The sequence below is a fragment of the Anopheles arabiensis genome, chromosome 2, assembly GCF_016920715.1.
Source record: "Anopheles arabiensis isolate DONGOLA chromosome 2, AaraD3, whole genome shotgun sequence".
In the NCBI taxonomy this organism is placed as follows: domain Eukaryota; kingdom Metazoa; phylum Arthropoda; class Insecta; order Diptera; family Culicidae; genus Anopheles; species Anopheles arabiensis.
In genome coordinates this window covers 5,729,467-5,751,901 of record NC_053517.1, presented here as the reverse complement: position 1 = coordinate 5,751,901, position 22,435 = coordinate 5,729,467, and the positions used below count along the sequence as shown (strand labels likewise).

General features: G+C 51.3%; 6 protein-coding genes across 7 annotated transcripts; 3 read left to right on the top strand and 3 right to left on the bottom strand.

Annotated features, from left to right (window-relative positions):
• The first annotated feature begins 7,737 nt into the window (after positions 1 to 7,737).
• Positions 7,738 to 9,014, top strand: LOC120894134. The gene is made up of 2 exons (XM_040296575.1): positions 7,738 to 8,073; positions 8,168 to 9,014. Exons 1-2 carry the CDS (start codon positions 8,067 to 8,069, stop codon positions 8,872 to 8,874), a joined length of 714 nt encoding a protein of 237 aa, XP_040152509.1. The 5' UTR covers positions 7,738 to 8,066; the 3' UTR covers positions 8,875 to 9,014.
• LOC120894207 (probable H/ACA ribonucleoprotein complex subunit 1) lies at positions 8,944 to 10,293 on the bottom strand. The gene is made up of 2 exons (XM_040296697.1): positions 10,116 to 10,293; positions 8,944 to 9,798 (listed from the first exon to the last, which is right to left on the bottom strand). Exon 2 carries the CDS (start codon positions 9,786 to 9,788, stop codon positions 9,114 to 9,116), a length of 675 nt encoding a protein of 224 aa, XP_040152631.1. The 5' UTR covers positions 9,789 to 9,798; positions 10,116 to 10,293; the 3' UTR covers positions 8,944 to 9,113.
• A 498-nt stretch (positions 10,294 to 10,791) lies between these two features.
• On the top strand, positions 10,792 to 11,462 carry LOC120894278 (U6 snRNA-associated Sm-like protein LSm3). Its single transcript, XM_040296817.1, has 3 exons — positions 10,792 to 10,946; positions 11,027 to 11,134; positions 11,203 to 11,462. Exons 1-3 carry the CDS (start codon positions 10,929 to 10,931, stop codon positions 11,380 to 11,382), a joined length of 306 nt encoding a protein of 101 aa, XP_040152751.1. The 5' UTR covers positions 10,792 to 10,928; the 3' UTR covers positions 11,383 to 11,462.
• Positions 11,449 to 13,506, bottom strand: LOC120894008 (glyoxylate reductase/hydroxypyruvate reductase). 2 transcript variants are annotated; one of them, XM_040296450.1, is made up of 4 exons: positions 13,391 to 13,506; positions 12,549 to 12,748; positions 12,312 to 12,479; positions 11,449 to 12,224 (listed from the first exon to the last, which is right to left on the bottom strand). In XM_040296450.1, exons 2-4 carry the CDS (start codon positions 12,614 to 12,616, stop codon positions 11,495 to 11,497), a joined length of 966 nt encoding a protein of 321 aa, XP_040152384.1. In that variant the 5' UTR covers positions 12,617 to 12,748; positions 13,391 to 13,506; the 3' UTR covers positions 11,449 to 11,494. The 2 variants fall into 2 exon arrangements, with proteins under 2 accessions (XP_040152384.1, XP_040152301.1); XM_040296367.1 differs by lacking the exon at positions 13,391 to 13,506 and having other exon boundaries at positions 12,549 to 13,233.
• Positions 13,507 to 13,510: 4 nt separating this feature from the next.
• LOC120894366 (UPF0235 protein C15orf40 homolog) lies at positions 13,511 to 14,260 on the top strand. The gene is made up of 2 exons (XM_040296933.1): positions 13,511 to 13,917; positions 13,990 to 14,260. The coding sequence occupies exons 1-2, from the start codon at positions 13,626 to 13,628 to the stop codon at positions 14,190 to 14,192; spliced, it is 495 nt and encodes a 164-aa protein (XP_040152867.1). The 5' UTR covers positions 13,511 to 13,625; the 3' UTR covers positions 14,193 to 14,260.
• Positions 14,245 to 22,189, bottom strand: LOC120893944 (Golgi-specific brefeldin A-resistance guanine nucleotide exchange factor 1). Its single transcript, XM_040296235.1, has 7 exons — positions 21,878 to 22,189; positions 19,341 to 21,710; positions 19,068 to 19,276; positions 16,848 to 18,999; positions 16,516 to 16,785; positions 16,329 to 16,443; positions 14,245 to 16,258 (listed from the first exon to the last, which is right to left on the bottom strand). Exons 1-7 carry the CDS (start codon positions 21,977 to 21,979, stop codon positions 15,069 to 15,071), a joined length of 6,408 nt encoding a protein of 2,135 aa, XP_040152169.1. The 5' UTR covers positions 21,980 to 22,189; the 3' UTR covers positions 14,245 to 15,068.
• Between the last annotated feature and the right edge of the window lie 246 nt (positions 22,190 to 22,435).

Sequence of the window (22,435 nt, the reverse complement as noted above, 5' to 3'; positions counted from 1 at the left end):
GTGTTTCCCGGGAGCATATTGTTATTGTGATGCGCCCTCCCGAAAGCATAAATAGAATGTAAATGAGCTTTCGATGAGTCTCTGGAGCGAATGGAGCGGAAGAAAAAAGCTTTCGGATTGCGCTGGTGGTTTTTCATTTTGGTGGGATTTTCCCCGCACGCAACCTCCATTGCGAAACCATGCAAAGCGTAATCTGATTTACCATTGGTACGACCACAATCCAGGGGTCAATCGATCCTTGCACTGGCGAAGGTGTTTTGCGGTCGGGCGGGATACATCGAGCGGAATGGATTTAATTTTCCACTTTGTTCGATTTAATGAAAGGAAGTTAAATTTACCTCCAACCTTGACACGACACAAGCGTCCACGGTTTTGGGCTGTTCGACATCCGGTGGTTTTTAAATCCAATTATAACCCTCTATCGACCGGCAACACATTCGACCGGCAGCCGTTCGGGTGACCCTTTGTGCAGTGTGACCCTTTACTGGAAAGGAATCTCTTGGGAACGATCCTGCTCGATGACATTCAATACAAGAAAGTCTCAATTTATGTCGAGAGCAAACAAGGGAACTAAAATAAACGTTTTAATCGTACTTGTTTTGGCAAATTCCAAATTCCAGCAAAAGAAAGCAAAACGTCCTGCCTTCGCAGAGCTATTACCATTCCATCACCTGTAAGCGGCACACAACAAATTACCTTTTTGGCGAATTTGTTCGCCCTTGCTTCGTTTCTTGTTTAGAACATCAAAACAGACTCTATCCTGTTTTCTATTTCTGAACGTGGGAATAAAGTTTCTAGCTTTGATGGTGATGGTTTTATGCCTTCCACCTTGAGTCGGTCGAGCGAATGGCCGCGGTACGCTCGGAGACTAACAACCGCGTAAGGCTTTTATTGGATTTTCACCGTTCAGCAAATTTCCTCTGCTCTGCTGTGCATAGTTCCCGGAAGAAAATACTTAAAATACCACCAATTCCTTGTTTTCCGCCCGAAAGGATTGCCGACCCAAACCGGGGGATGTAAAAACGAAACCCACGAAAGTGAGGATGGCAGGCCCGTTCAAAAAGGTAAAGCAAGCTGGCAAAAAAAGCCGGTTAGAGGACTAAAAGGAACTAAAAGAGGTGGAAAAAACGAGAAAGTTAAAAGTAAAGCAACAATAAGCAGTGGAAAATTCTTATTTCATAGCATACAGGTCGGGGCCCGGCAACCGGAAAAGCGTTTCTAATACAAATTGAGCCACGCGCCGTTATGCATTTCTGGTTCCTGTTTCTGCAGTCGAAGGGAAAAACTTTGTACCGTGCCGGTTTCTCGAGCTGGCGTTCAAACAATGTGCTGGGAAGGTGAAAGAGTTGCTCGTTGCGCTTCCGGAATAAATGGATAAACTGCTGATTTAGGGCCATGGCATTCAAAAATGATCTAAACAGTGTTTTGCAACAACAAACCCAAGTGAGCTGATGCTTTTAAATGGAATTGAAGCAAAACCATTAGCTTAAGAGCTACAAAAATCCATCCACGAATGCGCATTCAACTTGATCAATGCCGTCGAATGATTTCCTCTAAAAAAAGGGGCCCCCAAATTAAGCACAGCCCATCGAAATGGCATTTTAACGTCCTGCACCACCGGTAAAGCATCAATCCATTCTTATCGCCTTTCACCGTCCCCTGCCAGCGACAACAAAAACGGAAAAGGTCACTTCAGATTTTAGCTACAATTCCCCGACGAGCCCATTTACGACGATTATTAATTTTTATACGCCTTCGCCTTCTTTTATGGTGATCCGGGGAGAATGAAAATGAACGGCAAAAAGTGGACTCACCGTGCTGCAAATGACCCATGAAGATGAACCTTCCGGCACATTTCCTTCCGAAAAAGCTGCAAAGACGAAGACGAGATGCCGCGAAGAGAGAGAGAAAGCCAACACCAGCACACACCTGACGAATGTGAATTAGCATAAAGCTCATTAAATGTAGAATGCACTCGCAAGCAAATATTTGTCACCGGTTTTGGTTGTGTGTTTTTTTGTGTTGGTGAAAAATGTGTTCACGTGCTTAAAATGTTCCACCGGTCATGTGTTCGGCCGGTATAGTTAATTGTGTGTGTTTTTTTGCTTGTTTTTTGTGTACCTCCCCCCGCCTACTTACTGACACGCGGAATGGTTTCCGGTGGGCAAGGAGTCGGGGAAGGGCAAGGAACGTGAGTTATGCTCACATAAAGCATCACACGCGCCAGACGCGGGAAGCATAAAACAAATGAGCAGCCACAGATGGCGGATGAGTTTTGTGGGTCGCGCAACCTCTAACCGGGACCAACGTTCGCGCAAAAGGTAATAGACGTCACCATTTATCAAGTGAATGTGGCGGCAGACCAGAATTGAAATGTCATCATAATTCATGCCTATCGGTCAACGTTATGCTGTGTATTAGTGTGTGTGTTACAGTTTCCACCTAAATTGCCGATTTTCCAACGGATGAATGCAGGAGAATTAGTAAAAAGCAATTGAATTGTTTCCGCAATGCTAACTTACCCCAGAATATTGGGTGAAATCTCTACTAGAAACCTTTTCTTAAGTAAACCAAGTACCTAGAAAGGCCTGGCAGGTCTTTCGCGACAAAAAAGACACTCAACCATGAGTGTAATGATGCTTTCATACAACTTCAAATCATTAAAGAAATAACGAGACCGGTGAAACATAAACGTACGACGCTCAGTCTAACGAGACCTGTCACCATTAAAATCGCCACGTTGCCCAAAAAAGGAAAAACATGAGCAAATTCTCTCCCTATCTCTTTTCCTCCCCTCTCTCTCTCCCTCCCTCTCTTTCTTTCTCTCATCGATATAAAAGTCCTAAGTACAAGCAATGAAAGCCCCATTCAGCCTCCAAATACCTAACGAGAACAATTTCTTTGCCATTGTCACGCCGGTACACTAATTAATGTACGGCTCGTATTCGCGCAACAAACGTGATAAATTGTTCTTTACAGACACAACGACAACACGCAACGGTAAAGAGCGACCGGAGGTGGCGGGAGTGTGAGCTGGTTGACACATTCCAACCCCCAAACACACAGACGTAGAGGGAGCGCTCCCTAGATTACGTTGTGGCGCTTGACGTATGCACATACTTTCTAGGAGGGGGGGGGGGGGGGGAGGGGGAAGGTTGCAATTTTTCATAAGATCCCCGAAAGAAGATCATACGCTTTATATTGGGACGGGTGAACGAACGGGCGGCCGCCACGGCCGGGATGAAGAGAATTTGATGCTCTCGTTGAGGGAAAGCAGTACGCTATCGCCAGACAAACGACGTGAGCTTTGCGTCAAAACAGGTGATCCCACTGTCAGATGGGGGGGGGGACAATTTTTCATGGTTTTTCCATCACATGCTACGGTGGCATGGTTGTTTGAACAGTTTCCCCCCTGCTTTTGGCGTACGCAGTACGGCAGCAACAAGCTATGCGTGAAAAGGCAAAAACTAATTTGTTACGCATATTGCATAACTTTTGGCGCTATTCTTCAGCGCGCGCGTACGGGTTCGGTTGAACGAATGCGCCCCTACATTATGCAATCCGCGCATCATCTCCCTTCCCGCAGCCAAAGGGAGAAAGGGAAAACTGATTATACTCGCACTCGTTACGGCCCAAATGTATTTGATTACACACGCCTAAATCAATTGACATTGTGCTGTGATAAACAAATAAAATTAATCTTATCCGTTGAGGGTGTGTCTGCTGCGCGAGGGCACACAGCATTACACTTGGCATTGGGTATGATAAATATTTACACCTTCTTGAGAAAACAATAATCCCTACTTTTGGGCTAGATACCTTTTTGGAGCAGCAAAGGATTGAGGTGAAATTCGAACCGTGCGCTGCCTTATTTCCCGATCACCTGCACACCTGTCTTTAATATTGAGACGATGTTTCGGCAGTGTTTCGATTCCGAGAAGGCAACTTGTGACCTTCCTTTCGGGCAAGTTCAACGGAAAAAGTTGTGCTGCCTTATCTGCCGCACAGTAACCGGATGCTGCCCAGGTGCGGAGCGATTCACATTCCCAACCCAGCACGCGTGTGTCGGAAGGGGTTCGCAAGCACCATCATCGTTATCATTCGGCTTCTGACCGAGTTTCGTTCAACATTTCCATCGCAGATTGCGATGTCCATTCTGTTGCCAGGACTTTGCTGCTGTTGGGGATCGGTTCGTTCCGTTTTGTACGTTCGCCGAAGCCCTGTCTGGATGTTTCATTATACACAGCCGTTCATTCGAGAGCCTTTCAATGGCTGCACGGGTGTATTGAATCGTCAACTTCACGTCACATCGGGCCTGTATGATGGACGGGATCTGATATCCGCCCATCCCTTTTACAGTGGAAGTGCATTGCTCCTGTCTTGCTATCTCTTTTAGAGCGAAAAATAACACCCAAACCATTATGCCATAAATCGTAGTGATACGTGCCTCCAGCAAGTTCTTCGTTGCTCGCATTTTCAGCAGGTTCAAGGTAACGGACACCCTAACGTACCTAGTGCTGCGATGCTGTATCAATCAATCACCAGCTGACGGGGTACGTGGGCTTTCGCGTGAAACCATATTTACACAATTGCGTGAACCTGACTATTGGCTACAGTTGCCACCGGCAAGAGCTTCCAATGTTTGGGCAACCCGAAACAAGAGCCACCGAACCCAACAATCAAGGCCACCGACTAGACATGTGGGGAGAAGCCTACACTCTCTCTCGCGTCTCTTGCCAGCACGTGACCGTAACTCGTTCCAACAATCCAGCCAAATTCTGCACACTCACTGTGATTACAAATCTCGAATTTCATGGACACGCTGACAACGAACGAGCGAAAACACTTCCCCTGTCCCCTAGGGAGGACACAAATTCGGAAACGATCGACAGCAAATCGGAAGTGAAAAGGCGTTAGCGTAAATAATGCACCGCTTTCGGTTTAAGTTTGCGAGATCTAAACATTTCTATGCCATTTTCACGGCCTTTCTGTGTGGTGGGACTGGCGGAACGTTGCTGGCTACCTGCCAGCAACAATCCGACTCCAAGGACATCTTCCCCCCGGTGGGGTAGAATCCCAGCCGAGCAACGCAATTCCCGAAACGAATTCTCAAAGCAAATAGCTCAAAAGAATAGCCAAATAAATAAAACCAGCTACCAGCCAACGCCGCTTCGCTTGATTGTACGTTATCTTACTCGGCCATCCGAACCTGGGTGGCTGGGTTTTGTTCACCGTTCGAGCTACCTTTCGACCCGCAACCCGTCCGTATCGAGCCTACCTCCAAGCGCACGGCTTACACCCTAAATGGATACATAAAGAATGGCCCCAAGAATGTCCAAAAAGGATCCGGGCACACCATCGCACCATCTCCGTTTTCTCCTTCCCGGACGGTCAATATTTACCGACGACATTTATTCTTTTTTTTTTTGTTGGCTTTTCCGCTTTTCCTTAGGCTGTTTGTTGCGTAGTTTGACTTTAACACAAATCATACACGGGATAGATGAGCGAGAAGATGAACGGGGGACGGTTGGCGCTGTGGGAAACGCCTTATTTGTGCCTCCATCATAAGGGACAGGATATGCTCGGCCTGTCAGGCCTGTCGTCGTTCGACGTTTTGACCTTCTTCGGCAACGTTGATAGACACCATAGCCAACCAGTCTAAACGCGGTCGCCTTTAAGCGTTAGCTCAACACGTACGCATTGATCCGGAAAGTGCGTCCGCCCGGCTTGCCCGTATGCCCCGGAGCGCAAGCGGAAGCTCGTTTAAATATCTCACAGCTGAGTGGATTTGGAGCGAGGGTTGATGTGTCGGAATTGTTTCAACTATTTATTTATCACACTACTGACAGACAGGAGGCGTAACGGGGCGGTTTCAAGAGATGCAATCGTCTACTTGTAAGCCCCAAAAAAACATACACAAATCGTAACATGGTCATATTATCTACTCGTAGCAGTGTGCACCATCATACTTGGGATGTTCTACCCAAACTCATCTTCCCCACCGACGCCGTAACAGTTCAATTTTGAACGATTTTTCCCCCATTCGAACGTCAAAACATTCATAAGAGGCTCATACAACGGTGGAAGGAAAACGAAAAATCATGCAATGTGAGGCTTCTTTTTGCATTCCGATAGTCTCCAGATGCCAGATGCAAAAAGGGCCAAACTATCCCGAAAACCTTAGCCATCTGGAACGGGGTTTGGATGCTTTCCATGCAAGCATGTGTGCTCATCCGTTGCCAAACAACTTTCTCGGATGGCATCAGGGTGGCATTTGACGACAGGAAATGGATTTTATGGTCCTGAGCAAGCGCACCCTTGCCCACGTGCAACCCGTCCAAACAACACTACAGCGACTTTTTTTATGGACGATAGTAAACGACGTTTTAAAGTGATGATGGTGAAGATTTTTCTACTTAATTTACTCTCATACTTTTGTGAGGCAGCAAAGTTATACTTAAAGAGTGAGAAAAAGAAAGAGAGAGAAAGAAAGAGAGAGAGAGAGATAAAAGGAGGAAAAAGGAGCTTTTTAAACTGCATTTGAAAACCGTTTTCAAGTTTAACAAAGCACTCAATTTTCAAAAAACGATTGTTATCTCGTGCCTATTTCCGTTTTCCCTTATTCTGACCATCCATCAGACTGGGAGCAGGCTCGCCTGTCACTGGCCTTTAAAGGCGCGCTCCTCTTCCATTCACACAAGCACATCAGCTGACAAAAACGGTTCGTACAAAGTCGACTACCATCGTCGACCGAAAAGTTTTAAATTTATTCAACACACTTGCCCGGCCGGTGATCGCTTCAATTCCCAAAATATCGCGGCGACGAAGGCAGTTGCTGTGTGTGCCGTGTCAAATACTCGCAGAAATCGGGTGCACCGTTCGGTCGGAAAAGAAAACGCAAATAAAAACACCGATTTACATTATCGATTGGGTGGTGGGTGAAGTTATCGGTGAAGCATAAATAATTGTTGCGTAGAAGATCAACGCAATAGGGGATAGACCCACGCGGTTTGGGGTGCGATAAACTGAATTCAAATCCCACGTGATTTTAGGAGTGATTTAAAAGTACCATTCGAGGGATGAATTGGATTGCTTTCCCTTGCTTTCCCATTCCCAAAATCACTACTTACAAGGCACACTTGCTTATGTGGCTTTACTTATTGACACTGCAGGCAGTTGCGTTATGGCGCTTCATTCAATTCAATTCAAATGTTCTCGCGTGCTGCGTGGTTGGTGAAATGCAGATGGGAGATGGAGATGCCTTACAATTTCCCCAGGTGGTGGTGAATTTCTCCTCCACGCTGTAGGGGAAATGTGGTGAATTTGTTTGGTATGAGTTTGCATTCACAGTATTTCGTCCGTTGCAACTAGCGTAAAGTCAATCAATCACTATCGGGAAACTAGTCAATTAGTTCGGTTGATTCAAAGCCAATATTTGCCATTTAACAACAAACCGTCCTCGACGTCCAGCAGTTTGTTTTTAACGGGAAAAATAATGCACACGGTGCGTAGATTAAAATTTAGAAATAACAAATTTGCACGAATATTACACGCTCTTCCCAGCACTTTGATTGCTGGTTTTGTTATGGCTGGCTCGATTGCTTCTTATCAGCGTGTAATCGTTGACGTCTTGTGTGTGGCGAATTGGGATTCTAACAAAACCACATTTAAGCTTATTACACGCACATTTACAGCCGCTTATAATCCGTGACTATTATCATGTTTCTGATGGAATAAAAACACACTCCAAGCGGAAGCGATTTAAAATACGCAACTGCCGTGCCACGCGCGCTCAATGCGTTACACACTGTACGCCGCCTAGCATGCGGATGGTTTTGTTTACGCGCCTTTCGTTCGTTTGTGTACGCGGTGGGCGCATCATCGTCAACCCGTAACCGTAACTGACTATCGTTATCAGCTGTACGGATCAATGCATTGCCCATTGCCGACCGAGCGCGTTCGACCAGCCATAAGTCTAGCCAGCATCCAACCAGCTAGCCACACACCACACACATCAAGCGTGTGTTTTCTAGCGAAAGGAACGTTCTTTTTTTATTCAATCAACAATGAATCGTAAGTACCTGTCATGCAGCCATCAGTAACATCTGTACCCCGAAAACACCCACCATTCAACCAGCGTTTCGTGTCCTTCTGGTTTCGGTTCCAGTTTTCCTGAACGGACGCACCTACAGCTGTTTGGTGTGTCCAAAGTCCAGCCCCTCCTGCACGGAGCAGCACCACCCTTTGCAGCGGTTGATCTCGTACGACGAGCTGCTCGCCAAGTATGCCCGCAAGGTGAACAGAGATCAGTACGATCCGATCGGTATCTACACCTGTCCCTACTGCGCTCTGGACCGGCTGACCGTGGATGCACTGTACGAGCATTCGCGCGATTCTCATCCTCCGGCGAGGGTCGAGCATGTCCCTGCCGTACACTGTCCCGTTTGTGTGTGCTTTCGGTTGGAAAAGTCGCCCGCCCTGCTGGGACCACCGTACACCACCGGCAGCCTATCGGAGCACATGCTCAGTAGGCATTGCTTTGCCAGCACGCATCAGTATCGGGACGAGCTGAAGCTTCGCAGTGACTTCTGTTGCGACGGCGAGTATGAGCTGATCCGATTTATGGCCACGTTTTTACCGCCCGCCATCATCAGCTCGGACGTTGTAGCGCGATATGGGAACGATGACGATCGTCTCCTCAGCACAGCAAAACAAATGCCGCCCACGGTGCTGTGTCCCATCTGTCTGGAGCATATCGATGCAGCATCAGGCAAAAGTTTAGCGCTGTGTGCACATCAGTTCCACGGCCAGTGTATCGACCGGTGGCTGGAGGAGAAGAAGTGCTGCCCTGTCTGTAGGTGTGATTGTTCCTGATCAACGGACGGATGGTCCCCGAAATGGAGTAAAGATAAGAATCAATACACTCAATCTTGCCGTCGCATCTTTCAGGATACTTCTTCACAATCCGGAAGAAACACATATATTTCCACGGCCTTAAACGTTAAGCACTTATACACAAATTTCTTACGAAGACAGTGGTACCATGCGGGATGATGATACACTTAGGGTTTGGGGGGACTCTACGCACTAGGCAGATGAAGCGCTCGTACCGATTACCACCGATTGCCTCCACCTCCGCCGCCTCCTCCACGATTGCCACGGAATCCACCTCCACCGCCACGGCCACCACCGAAGCCACCGCCGCCGCCGCCGCCTCGGCCACGGAAACCACCACCGCCACCGCCTCTACCACCGAAGCCACCACCGCCACGGCCACCACCGAAGCCGCCGCCACCACCTCTACCACCACGGCCTCCGCGACCACCGGGCTTACCGACCCTGCCAGCCGGTCGGCGGGTCTGATTGCCAGGCAGGAAGCGTGCCAGCGGCAGCAGTTTCGCCGAATCGATGAACAGCTTCTGCTTCTGCTGGAATCCGTCCGGCTTCATGTTGTCGTTCAGCTTGATCGACACGTAAAAGTCCTTCAGATTGCCAAAGATTTCGTCCACCTTGCCGATCTGCTTTTCGCCCTCCATGTAGATGGGCGCATTGAAGAAGGGTACATTTTCCACCTCCACCTTGGCGACGAGATCCTCCTGGCAGGGGTAGTCATAGTACCCGAGGGGAATGATATTCTTCGGACCGTCGTCCCGCTGGCCAAAGCTGCCACGGTTGTTGAACCCGCCACGGCCTCCTCCGCCACCTCCTCGGCCGCCACGACCACCCCAGCTGCCGCCACCGCCTCGTCCACCACCGCCACCACCACCACCACGGCCACGGAAACTCATAGTGAACAAACTGTAACGACGGACAGGTAAACAAGCGAATCAATAAAGTGAGGTTAGGCTCAGTGATGCGATTGCTTTCGAGCTTGTTCTTATACGAAAACTGGCTTCGCTTTGAATGTTGGGATGTGCTATTGCTACCTTCAGGCCAGTACTACTGAAAATAACTTTATGCACTTACAATTTGGCCAAAAAGTCAACATATTACGTGAAATCTAAGGACACCCCAAGCGCTGACAACAACATACCAATGAGTCGATTGAAGCCGGCTTTGGGAAAACTTCCATAATTTCAACGAAACAACGAAGCCTGCCCACATTCAATACTTACCAATTACCAAACACACGATCCTTCTTGAGTCAATTGTATTCAATTTTGTTGGAAATTCTGCTGCTCTGTAAATTACGATGCTCGCACTTTCATGGCACGTTGTCCTTTTCTAAACAACGAACCACATGTTTACATCGACGCCGAATGTCAAACGCACATGTGCCAACTGTCACGATTAGGCCAACACCCCCGTACAACATGGCGAGGGTTTTTGACGTTCGAATATCGCTGCATCGCTCATTTCTTCTTCTTTTTGGATTGATTTCCCTCCGTAGCAGGATAGTCAGTCCTACGTATGGCGGCACGGTCCATTCGGGGCTTGAACCCATGTCGGGCATGTTGTTAAGTCGTATGTGTTGACGACTGTACCACGACACTGGGTCGTAACCATATGTTGCCAGCGACATTCATAGATCACCTCAGCGATATGTTTCCGAGCAACAATGTTGCGCGCAACAACATTAGACCGCTGCCTAAATTGTCATCAACACATCGAAAGGCATATAGACAAAGGTGGATAAATTGTTTGAAGTGAAGTGGGAGAACAGGGTACAAAAACTTACTTTGAAACTAGCACTGTGGGCAAGTAAAGAAAGGGTAGAGATAATGAGCGAGATGCAGCGATATTCGAACTTCAAAAACCCTCGCCATGTTGTACGGGTGTACGGGGGATTTGTTTACGCTTCAAACTTCATTGCCAATCGTCGAATCGGCGTCTCAGTCAGAAAAGAAGACAAATTTGCAGAGGCAATTAGCGGCATTTCATTGCATTATCGTACAGTTTTGCTTCTCCAACTCTATTCCAGCATAAAAATGGCCGAAGAGGAACAGGTTTGAATGAAACACTTTCATTCCTCGTAAAATTCAGGTCGTTTAATTGTTGGATTTTCGTTATCTTCCCCCCTTGCTAGATGCCCATCATCCCTGTGAAGGAACCACTGGATCTTATTCGCCTCAGCTTGGATGAGAAAATCTACGTTAAAATGCGCTACGAACGTGAACTGCGGGGTCGACTGCACGTAAGCCACTAACAATCGGTTCGTTTATAGCATATCATAAAGCATTAACCATTCCCTTTCCGGTGCAGGCTTTCGATCAACATCTCAACATGGTGCTGGGTGATGCCGAAGAAACCGTCACAACGGTGGAAATCGACGAGGAAACGTACGAAGAAGTGTACAAAACTACGAAACGCACCATTCCGATGCTGTTTGTGCGCGGCGATGGCGTCATCCTGGTGTCGCCACCGATGCGCGTGGGCAGCTAGACGCTTTGTAACCCTCCCTCTCCTTCCCTGTGGCTAAGAACGTAATAACAGACCCGAAACCGAAGCTTGATGCGTGAAAATCGGTATTTTATTTCCCTGCTTCCCTAGCTCCCTAAACTTCCGACAGCATTCGGATGCCCTTCAGTCCGGCCAGTATGTTGCAGGCGGTGATGCGCGACATTTCTATGCGTGTCTCGATGTCCGCACTGCCAATGTGGGGCAGCACCACCACGTTCGGTAGCGTGAGCAGCGGGCTGTCGAGCGGAAGCGGCTCCGGTGTGGTAACATCCAACCCGGCGGCCTGTATTTTGCCCGCCCGCAACGCGTGAATCAAATCGTGCTGCTCGACCACTCCGCCCCGGCTGGTGTTGATCAGTATGGCCGACGGTTTCATGCGCGAAAACACGGCATCGTTGAACAGGTTGGCCGTTTCCACGTTGTACGAGCAGGCGATGATGAGGAAGTCGCTCGTTTCGATCAGCTCATCGAACGGAACCTGCGTAACGTTCAGATCCTCGGCCGTGAGAAACTTGTCCGTCCGGCTGGTGAACTGGATGCGCGACGGTTTGAACGGTGCCAGCCGCTTGGCCACCTCCTGGCCGATGCGACCGAACCCGAAGATGCCGACGACGGAGTTTTTCACACTCGTACCGCACATCCACATCGGCGACCAAGACTTCCAGCCGCCCGTGTGCACTTGCTTGTTGGCCTCGAACATGCGGCGCGCCGTTGCCAGCAGTAGTGCCACCGTCAGTTCGGCCGTTGCATCCGTCAGCACGTCAGGTGTGTAGCCGACCCGGATGCCCCGCTGCTTGCACTCCTTCACATCGATGTGATCGTACCTGTGAACGGCGGAGGGGCAATCCAAAAGGCATGCATTGACATTGTCAGTTGGAATCTTACACCAACACAGCACAGCAGCCACCTACCCGACGGAGATGGTTGAGATGACTTTAAGATTGGGCCCTGCCTGGTCGAGCAGCTCCTTGTCGATGCGATCGTTGAGCGAGCAGTAGATCGCATCCTTCCCTGCAACATTCTTAAGAAATTCGTCCCTCGGCACCGGATAGCCTTCATCCCACAGTGAAATATCACATCTGCGGTGAGATTGAAGCTCAGGTAAAGCAAGGGAGCCAACGGAAAGGAAACAATTTCAAGTCACTTACTCTTCCCTTAGCAGGTCCAGCCCAATTCTGGCGTAATCGTTCCGCGTTACGTACACTTTCGGTTTCATCTCAAAGCAGCAGTACCTTCGATGGGGTTCCCAAGTGACTGGTCTAGCGGTGAAGGCGAGCAGCTGTCGTAGATCGTTCGAGCCTAATCTTATCGTACCTCTCAAGCTGCCACTCGAAAGAGCTGCGGAAAGCTGACGAAACACAGGATTCATTTCACGGCACCGTACGTTCAAACACACTCCCGGGGGAAGGAACCTAGCTGGCCACACTGGACGGATTGTCTCGATGCGATCGTATCGTGATCGTCAATCGATGTTTGTTTGTCTATATGACTCTCTCTCTCTCGCTTCAGGCAGTGCCTTATGTAAGGTTTGTGTACACTTGCCCCACACCACGCTACTGCGCCTACGGTTGCAAAACGGCCCTTTCAGGAAAAGGGCCGAACCGCGTTGAACAGTTTGCGAAATGACACACGGAAAACAAATCGTCTAGGTGGCTTCTATTAGCTGCATCGCGACTGATAATTGTAGCTACACTTTATCTCACAATGGTTCCTAAATCCTAGTCAAACACCGTAAAACTCCTGCCACAATTAAATGGAAATGGCACTTTGAGCGTGTGGTTCTGATGGTCCTCGCTCAAGCCAATCGATGGTGCGCACTTTCTGTAACTCCTTGATAATGTCTTGAATGACGAATGAGGTCAGCCCGCAACAAAGCAACCCCCAATCAATGTCATGGTGATGCCAGGCCAACCATTTCCCCCGCCCCGAACATATATGGGCACTTTCACTTTGATAAGGTGTATTTATGGCGTTTTGTAAACGTACTTACATCGATCTACGCTTTTGAGTTCCAAAACTACCCTGTCGTACCTGCCGGCTAGCTTGCAAGGCAGAAGAATTTATGGAAATTGATTAATATATTTAACATCAACAAAACAGTGAAAGTTTCCAACCCCTTTTCACCGGCCCAATCGGAACCGCTAAGCATCTCCTCACTTCTAAGAAACGTCAAAATCAGCTGTTTGTAAACAAAATACGTGTACGTGTACCATCTGCCCGCGTGAATGCTCCAGTACCAGCGCCTGAAAGCAATCTTCGGTAATCCGTCGAATTACGCACGCCAGTGGACGGAACCAGCGGCCAGTGTTAGCAGTATGTCCAAGAAGCCGGGCAAAGGTGGTGGTACCGGCAAAAATTCAAAAGCAAGTAAAGATGAGGTCAAACCGGCCCCAGCCGCCGGTCCTGTGCTGGTAGACGGAAAGACGGGCAACTTGATCGTTAAGATACTGGCCAAACCGGGCGCCAAGACGAACGGTATCACGGATGTGAGTGAGGAAGGCATCGGTTGTCAGATAGGTAGGTCATGCTGTGTAATGCTTGTTGACCGTGGCCCTCGTTGAAGTTGAATATCCTTTCCACCGTTTTCAGCCGCTCCTCCGATCGATGGTGAAGCAAACACGGAACTGATCAAATATCTGTCGAAACTGCTCGACCTACGGAAAAGCGATATCAGTCTCGATCGAGGATCCAAATCTCGCCAGAAGACGATAGTGCTCGATAAGGCCGGTTGTCGGCACAGCCCGGAACAGTTGTTGGTGATTTTTCGCAACGAAGCATCCGCCGGTGTGTAACTGCTAAGGTTCAGGGTAGCTTTTGAACGTCAATAAATAAAGAGACACATGCTTTTTTACTATAATAATTGTAATATATTTATTTCTTAAAGTTTGATCTCATTTTGCTATTGAACCATCTTGTTACAAACTGCTTAGGGACGTGTGCACGTGCGCGCGTAACCTCGTTAGAAATGGTGGAATAGGTTGTGTAGTTAGGATTAAAAAAACATATACCAGAGCTTGGCTAAATAAGGCTCCTGCATTCTACGCACCCTCTGCTCCCCTATTGCGAATAATATGGTGCTTTTCTCTCCGTTCTCCGCTATAACATTACAATAAAAGAAGGAGAATTTGGAACGAACAGTAAAGTAGCAAAAAACCTAGAACAAACAAACAGTGGAATTAAAATTGAACAACAATCAAACAGCTTAGCCTTTACAACACTCCTCCTTCCTTCCCTCTCTAGAATGGGCCGCGCAGGCTGGTTAGCGTTATAAACGATACGACTTTAAATGCTAGTGTTTAACAGACAGAGAACGAGGCTGGGGGGGGGGGGGGGGTGAATGTTTCAAAATCTACACCGAATAAATACCTTGTGTTGAGACGTAGTGAAGCTTTCTGCTCGAAGGAAGGTGTAGCAAAGCGCTTACTTAAAACGTTGTGGAAAGCAACCGCTAGCGCTTACCCTAGTACCGGAGAGCCCGTATGTATGTCTCACTCAATTGCCAGACGCCTTCCAGATTATCAATACAGCTCTCCACGAGTGGAGTAAAAGGTAAATGTTTGCTAAAAGTTGCCACTTGTCGTGCCTAACCGGGCAACCTGGGTCGGGTAGGAATGTTCGATAGAAAGAATAGAACACCGGTACACGGTAGTACAACCCGTCTGGCGTGTTTACGGTTCCCCGAAAAGCATCTCCGAGCCGGGCGGTATGTGGCCACTGGCCGGGAAGCTAAAGTATTGCGCCGACTGAAACACGTTCGCCAGCTGGGCAGACGGCGTCGCTGTCACTGTCGTCGAGCCCGTCAGCATCGGGCCAGCCGTTTTCGCGTCCTCAAGCGTCCTTGACAACGAGTCCGGTTGGGCGGTTGACGATTGCGGTGGTGGTGGTTCTGGGGCAGTAACGCTACTACTAGGGGCGCTACCCGGCGCTCCGTTGTCAATTTGCAGTGTCAGATTGTAGGGATCATTAATGTAGTCCGAGTAGATGTCGGATGCTTCCGCTGGAGCCGGGTTCGGTTGTACGAAGATCGGCGCAAAGCTTTGCGCAATCCCGATCGGTACGTGCTGTAGCGAAGGGTACTGCGAACCGGCCAGAAGATGGCTCATCGGAACGTTGCCTGTCTCAACATCGGTGACGAGTGGGGCGCGTTCGCTTCCTGTTTCACTCTGTCCCTGTTCTTCCCGTCGCTCCATTGGCAACTGTTGCGGTGGTGCTGGTGGTGGTGGACAAGATGTGCCTACGATTCCGGGAAGTTCAATTATGTTCGATGCAGCTGGCGCAACTGATGGAGGCGCGGACACCACTGGCGGCGGCTGCGTTACAGCATCTCGTGCAGGGGACGAAAGGAGTAGATTGGCAGGCTCCACTAGCCCCGTGATCGATGATTCTGCTGCTCCAGTCGGTGATGGTAGCGTTGAGACACGTGGCAACACCATCGGAAGTGCATTAAAATCACTCGTAGCGGTACTGCTCATTAGCAGATTGTTTGAAGGTGCTACCCGATGCACTGGAGTACGATGAACCTCAACTGCCGGTACGGAGTGACTCACAGGAAGGACCGGCATTGGTTGTGGCTGTTGCAGCTGCGGAATATAAGAGTTTGGAGGAGAGGCCGAAAGCACAGACCCCGTCGCTGCGGTCGATACGGGGATCGGATGTAGCACGACGCGCGGGTTAATACTTTCTCCAACGGCGGAGCTGTTGTTTATCTGACCACCTTCCAGGATGTGCTGCTGCTCTCCTGCAAGTGACGGTGGAGCCGTTGGAGCCGTCGTATGGGAGGGTGGTACAGTAGGGCTTGCCGCTCCGGTACTCGCATTTCCTCCTGTTCCGCCACTAATACTAACCGACGATCGGACGGCTAATCAAACGAGAGGACAAAAAAGCAACAGTCAATAAACATAGCTTCCTGCGAACAAAAAGAGCATTACCTTCGTGTTTGAACAGCTCATCCTTGAGGTTGGGCAGAAATCCGGATATGCGTTGCCAGGTAATGTCCCACAGCATAGAATGGGTAACACCGTCGGTATTGTGAAACACGCATACCTAAAACGCAACAGTAACAATCAACGTTAAGTTCAAGTAGTCTGGCAGTAAGGCGCGTCAGTCCGTGCGTACCGAATGCATAACAAGCAGCATGTTTTTCAGGCTCTCCAGCACTGCCTCGTACAACATATCGGAGCCAGCCGTCATGAACCGCTCGAAATAGTCCAGTATCTCGAGCCACAGCTCCTGGAAGTTGGACAAAGCGATCAACGGTGTCAGGTGGTGCAGAAACACCTTCGACATGATGGTGGCCGTCCTGATGCGGGATTCTTCTAGCAGCGACACCTCCACCGGACTGGTTGCCTTTTCCTGCAGCAGCTCTTGGAGCAGTGGGAACAGCACCTGAAGCCAGGGAAAGGGGTAACTAAAAGACCACACAAAGTGGGGCTGCATTTCTATCCTACCTGCTTGAAACATCCGGCCCACTCCAGCCCAGTCAGCGTCTGAAGGTCCTGGACGAGCAGTGCGCGCTGCAGGCACGTGATCGCACTGGTGCGCACCTGGCGCCGCTGGTCGGTGGCGAGTCGTGCGATGCCCTGCAGCAGCGGACACCAGCCCTGCGACCAGAGCGAAGAGCACTGTGGCACGGCACCACCTTCCTCGGCCCACCAGCGGAAGATTTGTGCCGTGCGCGTGTGCAGCGTGTGCATCAGATCGAGCAGCTGAATCGATATCGACTGGTAACGCTCGGGCAGCTCCTCCGACTCACTGTCACTGCTGTCCATGGCCAGCGAGGAGGACGACGAAGAGGACAACCCGGACCCCTGGTGGGAGGCTCCATCCCGCAGCTTCCGCTGACGATCCTTGCCCGATCCGGGCTTCTTTTTGGCTGCCTGATAGTCACGCTGCTGCTGGTGATGTTGATGCGTCTGGCCCATCGAAGCCTCGACAAAGGTGCGGATGCAGCGCACACAGCTCTCAAAGTTGTACGGCGTGATGTGCGCTACGTTGCGCACGATGAACGCCAAACTTTCCCAACACTTGACCAGCGCGAACGGCGAGTGCTCGAGCAGCTTGCAGTGGTACTGGATCGAGTGTCGAACGGGCGTCCCCGGCGAGTGCCCGCCGGACCCGCCGGACACTAGATCGATCGCGTCCTTGTTCACCATTATCCACGCATCGCCCGCGGACGGGCTGCTGGGAAGCGGTGCCGGCGGTGGAGTTGGTGCCGCCGTCTTCACCAGCGGCATCGTGGCCGTCGAGCTGAGCTCCGAGTCGGAAATGTAGCCCCGGTCCGGCAGGCCAGAGTCTTCCTCGCTGCTCAAGGCCCCGTCCGACTTGGCACCGCTCACTGCTGCCACCTGCTCGACCGCGTGGCACTCCGGCGGCACGGCACCGGCCCCGACGCACTCCAGCACCGTGAACACGATCACCCAGTCCGCCTCGGTGTGGATGTTTTGGGCGCTCGTTTTCAGCAGCTCGTACATGCCGATCGAGATCGGTTTCGAGATGGCCAGTATAACGGCCGGCCGCAGAGCCAGCAGCATCCGCAAGCTCTGCAGGATGGTGGAGCAGATTTCCTCGTTGCGCATCAGGTAGATGGCCAGCTTGAGCAGTGCCACCGTCGTACGCTGCAGCAGGTAGGTGTACTCGTGCGCCGAGGCGCCCACCAGCAGCGTGTACAGCTTGTCCTGCACCCGGCCCCAAACTGGCAGCAAGCGATCGCGATTCTGTATCAGCACCTTCACCAGCAGCTCGAGCAGAAACACGACCGTACACTCGCCGTACGCCAGGGCGGTCGATTTGTGCGCTTCCGGCGGTACGATCATCGCCAGCAGGCACCCGATCAGCTCTTCGAGCGATTCCAGCTGCAGAAACTTGGACTCGTTCACGATCTGCTCGATCTGGCAGTCGCGGACACACTTGCGCGACAGCTTGATCACCTCCTGCTCCTCGTACGATGGCTGCCGCTGCCCGTCGTTCGCCAGGTACGAGTACAGCGAGCTGAACAGACCCGCCTCCGTCTTCGGCAGTGGGTTGGGCTCGCGCAGCAGGGTCACCTTGCCGCTTGCCTCGCAGAAGTCTTCCGCCTCCATCAGCGCCTTTGGCAGCAGCTTCAGCTTGAACAGCTGCAGCAGCACATCCATCGTGTGCCGCCAGCCCTCGCGCATACAATCGCCATGCTCGTGGATCAGCCCGAACACGGTGCGCATCGCCAGCTGCGCCTTCACGTTCTGGCCAAACATTACGCTCGCCGTAATTTCGTGCGCATCGTTCGGCGGCGGTGTCAGCAGCGTCGTGAACTTGCACAGCGTCAGCACGAGCGCATCGAAATCGCCGTGCAGCTGAAAGTGGGCCGCAATGGCGGCCGACTTCATGAATCCTCCGATCGCTTTCTGGTAGAGCGATGCGTTGTCGAGCGATTTGTCGAACACAAAGCTAAGGGCGGCCAGCGTCGAGCCCTGGATGACGCGATACAGCTCGCGATCATGCTGGGGCCCAAACACGTGATGGAAAATGCCGTCCTTCGTGGCACCGCGGCGCAGCAGCACCTTCCACAGATAGTTCTCACGCACCTGGCCCGTCTGTTCCGCGGGCATTACGATTTCTTCGTTTCTGTTTGAAGGAAAAATTCAATCGTTATTGGAGTTCACTGAAGTTCCCTTTACACCCTTCCAATTTACCTTATTGCGTGATAAATCTTTGTTAGCATTTCCTGATCAAAGTCCGAGTTTCCGTTCAATCCGCGCAGATTGCGCAGGAAATCCTCTACCGTCATCGGCACGTTCAGCCGCTTCGCATTGTGATTGTGCTGGTCCATGTTGAGCATGATCACTGCGTACGCCAGCCGGAAAGCAGCATCCGTATTGGCGAACGGTTCGTTGTTGCATTCCTGAAAGACAAAAGCGTACATATAGCATCAAATCCTTTGAACCCTTCTTCCTTCCCCCACTTACATGCCAGTGGTCGGCAAAATGTTCCATCACGAGCGATATCAACGGCGCTTCGCCGGGCAGACGGAACGTTTCCAGATACAACCGCAGCGCCTGGTCGATGGTCAGGCCGGCAAAATCGAACGACTTCACGTACACCTCCAGAATGCGGCTTTCCACGTTCTTCTTCTTGCTAATGTACTCGCCAATCATCTTCTTGTCGAGGCCCGAGTTTTCGCGCAGAAACTGTGCCACCTCCTGCGGGTCGAGCACCGGATTCAGCAGCCCGTTCTCCTGCAGAAACTGTATGCCCTTTTCTGGCCGCTGGTTAAACAGATCCGTTCCCTGCGTTAGCAAGCGCTTTTTGCGCTTTATTGCCGCCAGCTCTTCGTGCGTCAGCTTCTGCGACACAGCTTCGGAGAGCGAGGCACCCTCGGCAGCGGTGCTGGGATTTTCCCCCCCGGATGCATCGGTACCGATCCCGGCCGCTACCCGGCTAATGCGATCGCTTTGACTAGAGTGTAGAAATTTGCTAATATTCTCCACCAGCACGGCCGGTTCGGTATTGCCGGCCCCTTCTTCCGGGTCGCCTTCCTCCAGCTCGAGCGCTACCTGGCCACCGGCTTCACGGGCGGCTTGTGGCGCGCCGGCGTCCAGCACGATCTTTGCCGTTGCGTAGGAATTGTTCCGCGAATGGCGCATGTACTTTGGCTTCTGGCCGTTCTTCGCCTGCGCGCAGTTGCGTTCGATCGATTCGACGATCGTCAGCAGCGCGTCCATCGACAGGGTGTGGATGCTGTAGATGGCTTGCGTGGCGGAAAGCGTGTTTTTCGACAGCAGCTTCGTCAGGTCCTCGAACAGGTTCGAACAGTACAGGTCGCAGTCGTAGTTGATGTACAGCTCGGCCGCAAAGCCCGGAATGCGCCACAGCTGCAGCAGATTGTCCATCGCCAGTTCGCGCGCCTCGTACAGTATCCGGGGGCTGTCGTTCATGATCATGTCCGCCACGCGGGTGAGGTAGTGCTCGAGCTGGAACTTGAGCTGCGATCGGAGCGACTCGAACAGCAGAAAGGACAGCTGCAACCCGGCCGCAAAGATCGATATGCGCTCCGTCGCGAGCAGCGCGAACAGATTGCGGCACAGGTCGTCCTTCACGATCGCGATCAGCGAATCGTACCGACCGATGCTGTCGGCGCCCACCTCGAACGTCACGGTCAGCAGCGTCAGGCCCATGTGGATCATGACGTCACCGTTCTGCTTGTCCATGGGATTGCACAGCGAAATCAGAAACCGAAACAGCTCCCGTATGCAGGGCAATCCGTACGGGAGGTGTGTAACGGTGGCGGCCCCATTCGCCACCTGCGGAACGTCCTCTTCCGCCTGCTGGGACGTGAATCGCACGCCAACGGAGTTCACAAACGAAGGGTCGGTGGCGGTGGTACCCTCCTCTGTGCCCTGCGCTGTAACGGTTTCCAGCTCGGTCTCTGCGTTGGAAATGCCATCTTCCGCCGATGCAACCGACTGCCGTTCGGCCGATTCCGATGGGAGAGGAGCTTTAGGCGTTTGCGATATCGTTCCCTGCAGATCGACGATAACACCCGCTGGTGTGGCCGGTGTAGTGGACAGTGGCATCGGCTTGAGACGGTTCGGTGCCGTTAGCATTACTGGCGTGACCGGTTCCTCTCCCGAGCCGGCCACGTTCGTGGGGTCTTCCGTCACGATTTTCGGAACCACCGGAGCAGCCACGTTCGTGCTCGGCACAGCAGTGGCGGCGGCTGGTTTCTGCTCCTCCTTCATGCTGGTCTTGCTGTACTTTCTTCGCTTGCCCGACTGATCCATCGAGCTGGAGCGCATCTTCAGCGTCTTGAGCGTGTTGTAGCTTCCACCCTCGACGAACTGGGGCAGCCGCATGAACAGCAGCAGCACGATATCTTTCAGCGCATTCTCTGCCGTGCGACGCACCAGCTCGTTGAGGCGCGGCTCAAAGCACAGCCGAAAGCAACTCAGGATGATGTCGCACATGCTTTCGTCCGACAGGGCGCTGCCTTCCGGGCTGAGCACCAGCGTACGGAGCACCTGTATGATCTTCATCAGCACCACCCCGTCGGACGTTTGGTCCGTGCCGACGAACCGTGCGTGCGTCACCGCATCGGCAATGTTTTCCACCGTGGCCGCCAGGGTCGAGTGTGTTGGATCGATCAGCCCGTACGACAGGAACTTGTTCACGGCCGACAGGGCGAGGCTGGTGACGGGGCCGGTCGTTTCCTCCGACCGGATCACGTCCAGAAACGGCGAAAGAAACACGTTCGGTTCCACCAGCCGAAGATCCTCCACCTGCAGCAGCACCTCTTTCAGCTCCTGGAAACTCTTCAACAGCACATCCTTATCGTCGTCCTGCAATGAAACGACGGTCGAGAAAGGGTGTAATTACGGTAAAACAACGCTCCCGTCCGTTCGTGGTCAGCATTCCACTGCGCCACGGGTGCACAGGACCGTTCCAGATGGTGACTGGCAGGAGCCCTCCCCCCCCCTCCCCTTTGCAAGTCTGCCCCTGCGCCTACCTGATACGTGTTGAAGCTCCACCTGGACCCGCGGCGCATTGCCGTCGTCAGGGTGGACATTTCACCCCGCACGACGAATATTCCATTCCCGGGCGGTGACATCTTCCCCTGGATGCCAGCAAGGTGGCCAACGCGAAACGCGAAACAGTTACCAGCGAGCGAAATTTGCTTGGATAGAACGAATCGGTGTCACTTTTTTCTTATTTCCACCATAACTTCCAACTCACAGTAGTGACGTTTACTATTTTTTCTCTCCCGCCTGTTGCCCTCCCATCTGCAACACACCCTTTTCCCTTTCTGTCTTTCTTTTCCACAACAAAGCACAGCAATGTCACCAGCAGACGACTGGTTGACAAGCCGGCCGCGAATTGTTGAGCAATGATTAAAAATTATGCTATTTTTATGGATCATGGTAATTTAAAAAAAGGTTAATTCTTTCGCAGCTGCCTCAAGTTAGATCGTGAATGAACAAATAGCAAAGATGAATTATTTTCATTTTGATCACGTATATATAAACCTCTGTCAATGAGCCATCTCGTTTGCAACCATCTTGGCTAT